Here is a 7,882-nt window from a genome sequence, read left to right on the forward strand (position 1 = left end):
ATTTTGACGGAGGAACCTTAAAGCCTTCCATCAACAGTATTTGGCTCTTGTGCCTACCACATGCAGTTTTATGTAAGGGGTAAGAGTGGCATTGGGAATGTTGTAAAGAGATGCAGTCACATGCTGAAACATGTCTGAGAGTACAACACACAGTTTTCCAGAGCAAGGAATTGCATCAAATACAGTATGAACAAAATGTAGATGTGACTATTTTACTAATGGCTGAAGAAGCCTAAGGGGTGGCATTCTCAGAGCCAGCTCTTTGTCAGGTAGCACTAGCCTGTTGCGACCACTTTTCTTTGTGGGCTATGAGGGAGTTTGGAGGGCATTGCATACTTTTAATTTTTTCTGGCCATGACATGGGTACAATGTCCAGCATAGGCCTTGAAAAGTCAGCTTGTGCTACTTTTCTTAGTTTTCTGTGTCCCAAAACAAGTGTAAGGGTCAGGTTCTGCTCTCAGTTCAGCCTGTTGATATCAGTGGGATTGCATGGTTCCAGTCCACAACAGGATTGGATCACTGTTGAGCCACGCCTCCAGTTTTTGGATTGCAAGTCTTTTGTTAAAATCAGTGAGGGATTGAGGCCAAAGCATAATTGCATAAGGTGAAAAATCCCTTTCGTAAAGCCTGAGGCTAGCAAATGGAGTAGATTCTAATGTGTCTGTATGGATCTCTTTTGACACTATGCATAATTTCAGAGTGTTATTTTTATTCTGGTAGAGATTTTTTAAGCTATTTTTTTTAAGAAAAGCAAAGCATGACAGTTCATGTTAGGCTAGACATGATCTCATAATAAATTGCCACTGAGAAATGTGTTCTTTATTATAACATGACATTTGGATCCTGCTACCTCTATATTACGTATTATATAGGCGATATTCTTCACAAGTGAGACAAGTGGTGATTGCTACTGATTGTCCACCTCCTGGAACACTGAGGGTTACAGACAATACTGCAGCAAGACTAGCCAGTGTATTTTTAGGCCAATGACTCAATTAGACATCATGCACCAGTGCAACTTATTTGTGCATTGTACAAATTTCTGTGTATTTCTTCCAAAGAAACCCTTGCACATTAAGTTATGACATTAATAATCAGATGTCTGCAGTGCCCTGCCTCTGTGTCTCATGTTTCCAGTTCTTATAGGGTTCAAATGTTTTTGGAGCAGGATTTAACTCTTACTTTTGGCTGCTGTGTCTTGTAAGGCTTTGCAGGTCACACTGCAGTAATGTAATGGTACAGAGTGACATAACTTGCTCTGCTTTGCTTCTGAAATGGCAATAGTAGGGCAGATGAAAGGATCTTCCTGAGAGGATAGTCTGAACAAGAATGTAATTCCTGGTTCTCGCCTCTTAGAGGACAAGAACCTTTTTTCCAGCTTGACCCCTCTTACATTTGGACTCACTCACTTTCACTGAGAAATTGGTTTATCTATCTAACTTTAAAAATTTATTTATATAATATGAAACATCTGAAGTCAGTTAACAGCTTTAGTGAGAGCAGAGGGATCTCCTTCAGTTGTAATGTTGGAAGCATGTGCAATCAGCTGGAGAGGCTTCAGGATCTGTGTATGTGAGAAAGGATTTGCTTTTAGGCTTTCCAGTCTGGAGGCAGGCTGTTAATGTAAAAATCTTCTAATTTAAAACTCTCAGCAAATGAAACCAAACTAGCTGCAAACTAATTCTCTGTAGTCAGTGGTCCTGGCTATAACCAGCAACTCCTTGTCTTCAGTCATTAGGAAATATTTACGAGTTCACTGTGCTCTGTGAGTGCTTTCTGAGATCTGCATGTCCTCATTAATCCTTCTGACCACAGGCTCATGAAACATCTCTTGTGTCATGTAGAGCTTCACTTAACTCTTTTTAACTCACTTAATGTAATCTATATTTCAGCTATTTGTGTGTCAAAAGTGATTATAGTATTGTACAGCTAGATCATTTGTGTGGGAGAAAGGAATTAAAGCAGGCTGTACATAATGCCTGACAAGCAACTTAAAATACTATGCAGTAACCTCCACAAATGATTGTTTTAGTATTAAAAGCGGTTTGTCTTGGTTTTGCTGCTTCTCTCTGAGCTTTCTTAAGGAACCCCATTTGTGCATTTGATACGTTACTTTCTTATAGGTCTAGTAAAAATTATTTGTGCTTCTTGCTAGTGTTAGTAATTTTGATTTTCCTTTCTAATATGTCTCCACATTTTTTTATTATGTTTAAAAGAGAGAATATGCTTTAGTTCTTTGACGTCTATTGGTCTCATAGGAAATTGCTTAGTAGCAGCTTAAAGGGAAATGCTTCCAGTAACTGGTACATTTTCTTTCCATTAGAGATTAACCATTCCAAGCAGTTGTCCCAGAAGTTTTGCAGAACTGATGCACCAATGTTGGGATGCTGATTCAAAGGTAATTTAATGTGTGTTTGATTTCTGCACCACCACCTCAGCCTTGTTTTGCAAAGTGCATTAGCATTGCTTTGGGGGACAAGTCTGAGCTGACATCATTGACACATTTCTTGACAAAGATACCCAGGACTGTCTTTTTTTTTAGTGGGTTTATATATTTATACCTAAATAACTCCCTCTCTTCCTTTTAATCAAGAGTTACTATGCTGCTAACTTTGTAACTGCTAAAGACAATGACAGGAAATATGGTAAGATGGCAAAAATGTGGCCATTTTGGAGCAAGTGGAAAAATTGTGGGTTTTATATTTGCTTTCAAAGGTTAATAGTTGGATGTATGTGAGCATCACGTTATGAAATACAAATTTCAAGGTCCAATTCTGTGCCCTACTCGTGTTGAAAACATAAGTATAAGTAAAGAATAAATTAATCCATGAAACATGGGTAGGAACAGCAGCAACACATTCTAAATTAACATTAAACCTCTCTTAATCTGTTCCCTTAGGGCTTGAATAGTGAGCTTTATAATGACTGTACTGTAATAATATGATAATAGCAGTGCTGTTTAACCATGAAAACAGAATAAAAAGTTAAAAGAGCTGCATTGTTACTATTAATCTGCTGTTACAAGGAAGGGATTGATTAAGTATTTAGACAGTAAAAGCTTTTGTAGATTATGAGAGTTACCTTCTTTAAATGGACTTTGTGACCATCCTGTTGTACATAAAACTGCCTGAAAAGAGCCTGTGGGCATACTAGCTTTAGTACCAAGGATTAGCATCTATTTCCTTTGCCTATGAAAATATTTGAGACATTGAAGAATAGTTAAGCAGAGAAAATGGTACTCTTTTTCTCAAGTTAAGGCACCAGGAAGAACTTAATTTCTTAAATTCAGGAGAAAGTTAGCAACTTTCAAAAGTTAGAGACCAAGATTAATTCTAAGACAAATGAGAGCATATACATGCTCTAAACTTGAATTTATCACCAAAGAGTAGCCATAGAATAATAATAGGAGAAAGGAAATATACATTCTTGGTCTCTCTTTTAAAAGCAAGGGGTTGCTTTCCTGCAGAATGGATCTGGAAGAATGAGATCCATCAACATGTGATTTCCACATGAACACACATATACTTGCCATTCTCTTGATAGTTCCTTGTATCTTCCCCACAGAGGGGGGAGAGGGGAGAAGAATGCTTCAAGTTTTTGAATCTACACGTAGACTGCTTAAGTTCTAGGTCAGTAATTGCTGAAGAGAACTTTCAGTGCCAACTGCTTATCTTTACTAACTGCTCCCAAGTGTTAGCATCACTACCAAAGGCCTCAGAATAAGAATTATTGGAGCTTCTTTTCTGTAATTGTCACATACTAGATCAGCTCACTTTGCCTTGTTCGAGCCACATCCATAAGTGTCCAAAAGACTGTTGCTGTTTCTCAAGGAGAGGGAGGGATTTGCATGTTGTAAAAGAATGATGCTTAACCATCAGGCTGAGTTCTGTCTGATAGAGTAATTTATCTAAGTGTGGGCTGGTTCCTGGGGACATTGTTCCCAGAAGTCATGCAAACTGTGAATCTCATGAGAGACGGGGTTTTTCTGACGCTCTGCTCTTCGCTAGTTTTTTCATGCAGCTCTTCTTCTGTTAAGCAATTACAGCTTTGTTCACATGACTGAAATGGAGTAATCTGTGGTCACAATTTGGACATGTGACTGACTTATTCGGTCACGTGCTGGGAAAGGGTCGCTACTTACGGCTCTCCAAGTGCTTTGATAAAGGGCTGTGTGGCCTGCATGAGCCAAAAGATGGAGCACGCTCCTCTGAAATACTGCTCTGTGTAGCGTTCCCTTTTTGCCAGGATTAGCTTTAGAAAATCAGATCGTTGATGCATGAACAAGTTACTGAAGGTCAAGCAGGGGTGAGCTTGAGTATGTCAGCTGCTCAAAAGCAGTTGCTAAGGTGCATACTTCTAGCCCGCAGAATTCATGAGGTAACTTTCGGTGGCTTACCCCTGAGAAATGAGGGATATGCATTTACGGTGGGGCTAAGGAATACGCTTGGAGAGCTGCTGCAGAGCAGCTGGAGTGTCGAACACTGCTCACACCATAATTTCTTCATGGGAACAGACAGAGTTATTAATATTGCTTTGAATTCTTAAGAATTTCTTCACACATGGAGAAAAATATCTGTAGTGCTCCCCGTGATACTTGGCGCAGTAGTCTTTATGCAGTTTAAACTGCTAGTTGAAACAAACAGTTCACACCTTAAAATTTCTACTGAACAAATTGCTTTTGCTTGGGTATTAGGTAATTGTAGAAACAAGGTTGCTCATCACTGATGTCTTTGTTTACTGAGGTTACTTGCTTTTGAGTCGTAGGTGAATAATTCTTTCTCATTTCATCTGTTCCTTCAGTTTCTTTCCACAACAAAGATGTTTATAAATTACAGAGTATTTTAATGGAAATCAGAAATCTGGGAACAGAGAAGAAACAAAAAATGAAAGACATATGGATTAAATATCCTGGTTTTATGGAGACCTATTCAGTAAGAAATACTCAGTGGAAGGAAACAATGAAAACATTAGCCAGAATTATTTCTAGAGGGGCATATATTTTAAAGATTTCAGTATGAGACATCACAGATATAAAGGGAAACAGTTTTCAAAGGCGACTCATGCCTTGATATTTTAAGAATCCCTTATAAGGGCTTTCTAGAAAGTGCTAAGCAGTTATCAGCTGAAAAGATTTTTCTTTTTGGAGTTTCTCAGCTCAGGCTCCCAGTTTCCCAAATCACTTCTTCCCAGTTTTAGCCAAGGTACCACTCTGCATTTAGAGTGCATTTATTAAATCTGAAATTATCCTTTCCTAGGGGCAAGAAACCATCAAAACCCATGTGACAGTGTAGGCTTGTGCCTTCCTGCCAGGTTTGTCTCCATGCAAAGCTGCTGCCTGTAAATCTGGCAGCTGCAAAGCTGGCAGGGTAACTGCTGGCTGTTTACAGAATTTGCACAGCCAGAGATGTACAGTACTTTGACATTGCTGTGTGACTCTGCATTTGCTCCAGTTGCACCAACTCTGCAGCTCCTTTGCCTGCAGGACCCACCACATGATTGTTGCTGCTTCTCCCAAATCAGTTGGTTGATCCTTTTGCCTACCCTTAGTAAAAGCCCTGTTCTCTGTCATTGTCTCCCCTCTGGTTACTCCAGGCAAGCCTGATAGTCAGCCCTGCCCTATACTTCCCAGTATACACCTGAGAAAAAAGGAGCAAGCCAAACTCATAGATATGTTTTGGAAATTATCCTGAATAGTCCATAAAATATTGTAGATAATGCAGCATAGGAATGTTTGCCCTTGGTGTCTTCCTGAAAATAGAATTTGTTTTGTATAGGCACATTATGTACCTGCCAGTCTGTTGGACAATGCGTAGCAGTTGCAGTACTCTGGTAAATTTCAGGGAGCCACTGTCTCCTGTCTGGCAGCTTCCTCACCATTTGGGAGGCCCTTATCCCTTCAACAGTTCCAATCCACTGGTGTGGTCACAAGAGATGCAGCCGTAGCAACAAAAAGGATGTGAAGGCTGGTCAAAGGTTCTTCTGCCCCAAAACCGCACTGGAGTCGGTGGTGGTGGTGGTACCAGGGATGGGTTTTGTGCTCTGTGCACCCAGTGCAACCCACTCCAGACTGGCAAGTTTGGGCTCTTCCCAGGGTATGTTCAGAGGATCTGCTCAGCTGTGGCAGGTCCAGCACCATCATGGATGTAGAGGGGAGGACAGCTGCCACCCCAGCCCCCTGTAAAGACAGGGTGACCCTGCTGGCTTTCCATTCAAGGGACTGTGTCACCAGTGCAAGCAATGTGCTGCTGCTTAATGGGTACCTGTTGCTGTGAGGTCTGTGTGCCCAGTTTGCCCCTCTCTGCTTGCTGGGCTGGGGAACAAATTGCATTAGCACTTGTGCTGGGGCAAGCATGTCTGTGGCAAAGAAAATCTGTGTAGCTCACTGAACTGCCCATTGCCTGAAATCATGGAGTTGGACCAAAAAATGACAGACAAAGCCTCCAGTCACAGCCGAAGAGTGCAGCATTACAGTATAAGAGAGCTTGTCTCTCTTTTTGTTATGCATTTGACACTTTTTCATGCTGTTTGACATTTAAAATAAAGAAATTGTCTGTCTTTTATAATGTGGAAATCACTTGGATCTTCCCGAGAGAGACACCTCAGCATTGTTCCTAATTGTTTTTGTGCTCCCAAATTAAAATGCACGTTTTAATTGCGGCATCTGTAATTTTAGCAGAAATGGTATAATTAAAGGCACAGTAGAGAGAGAATGTGCATCATCCCCTTATTATGTATCTACATTTTGTTTCAACCTTTTGTCTCAACCTTGTCTGGGGTCTGTCAAACAGACTAACAGAGTCAGTGCTCTTTCAAGAAACACATTTAACTGGCTTTTTCAGTTTTCAGTTATTATCCTACTTCATAGCTTCCCCTTGGGACTCAGGGAAAAGTGAAAAAAAAAAAAACCCACCAAAAAAAGCCCGGAAAAATTTTAACTGGTCTTTCTGACTTGTGAGCACAATGGGTCTTGGATGGAGAGCCCTGGAACAAAGTTCAGTAAATGAGCCCAGGACAGAAGAGCACAGAGTCCACTAACATGAGCTTAGCTGCCAGGCAAGACATCCTTCCCTAACCTCAGTCTTCACTTCTTCCCTGGCTGCTCCTGAAGTAGCTAAGTGAGAGTTTTTCTGAAAGTATCTCCTCTGCAAGAGGGGAACTGCAGCCAGAAACCTGTTTTTGATAGGCAGCTAAATGGCTTGTTCGCACACCAAAGAGTTTATATTAATACCTGTAAAAGGCCACCTGTATAATTACCAGTTGCTGATGGTCCAGCCTTCTCTATTTGGAAGCATTTTCTCTCTTAGCTTGAGAAAAATTATTCTTTCAAATTAAGAATCTAGATGATTGATGATTCTAATGTTTAATCCTGTTTTACTAGTAGACATGGGAGACTAAGCTAAGGCTTGAGTCCTACTAGCCTGTGCAACTCTTCTTAAACTTTCCTTTAATAGAAGAACAAAAAGAAACCATTTACAGATTTACAGTCATCTTGTAGGATGCTGTGGTCAGAAAGAAGCGTGACAATTCCTATTAATTGTGGGGTTTCAGTTGAAAATATCCTGCAGATAGTTTTAGTAGTTTTATATGAATGCAAATGCTCTGTTTTGGTTCTCTTTTTTTCTTCAGAAAAGACCATCTTTCAAGCAGATTATTTCAATCCTGGAATCTATGTCAAATGACAGCAGCCTTCCAGACCAGTGTAACTCATTCCTGCATAACAAGGCAGAGTGGAGGTAAGTTTTCTTCCTCCCAAGATGATATGATGTGGTTTTACATTGAAATGGTATGAGTGGTTTTTTTCAGAAAGACATCAGACTCCAATGATGTACTGGTAGAAAATATGTGTGCTTGAAGTATTTTTAGAACATAATTTTCCTTGTTG

At 40.2% G+C, this 7,882-nt stretch overlaps 1 protein-coding gene across 1 annotated transcript in view; it reads left to right on the top strand.

Annotated features, from left to right (window-relative positions):
- MAP3K20 (mitogen-activated protein kinase kinase kinase 20) overlaps nucleotides 1-7,882 on the top strand; it is a 58,581-nt gene that overhangs the window by 36,110 nt on the left and 14,589 nt on the right. The window contains exons 8-9 of the mRNA XM_005415867.3: nucleotides 2,324-2,398; nucleotides 7,627-7,733. Coding sequence (XP_005415924.1) covers nucleotides 2,324-2,398; nucleotides 7,627-7,733 — 182 coding nt within the window. The remainder of the gene's footprint in view (nucleotides 1-2,323; nucleotides 2,399-7,626; nucleotides 7,734-7,882) is intronic.

This window comes from Geospiza fortis, unplaced genomic scaffold (assembly GCF_000277835.1).
Source record: "Geospiza fortis unplaced genomic scaffold, GeoFor_1.0 scaffold112, whole genome shotgun sequence".
NCBI lineage: Eukaryota > Metazoa > Chordata > Aves > Passeriformes > Thraupidae > Geospiza > Geospiza fortis.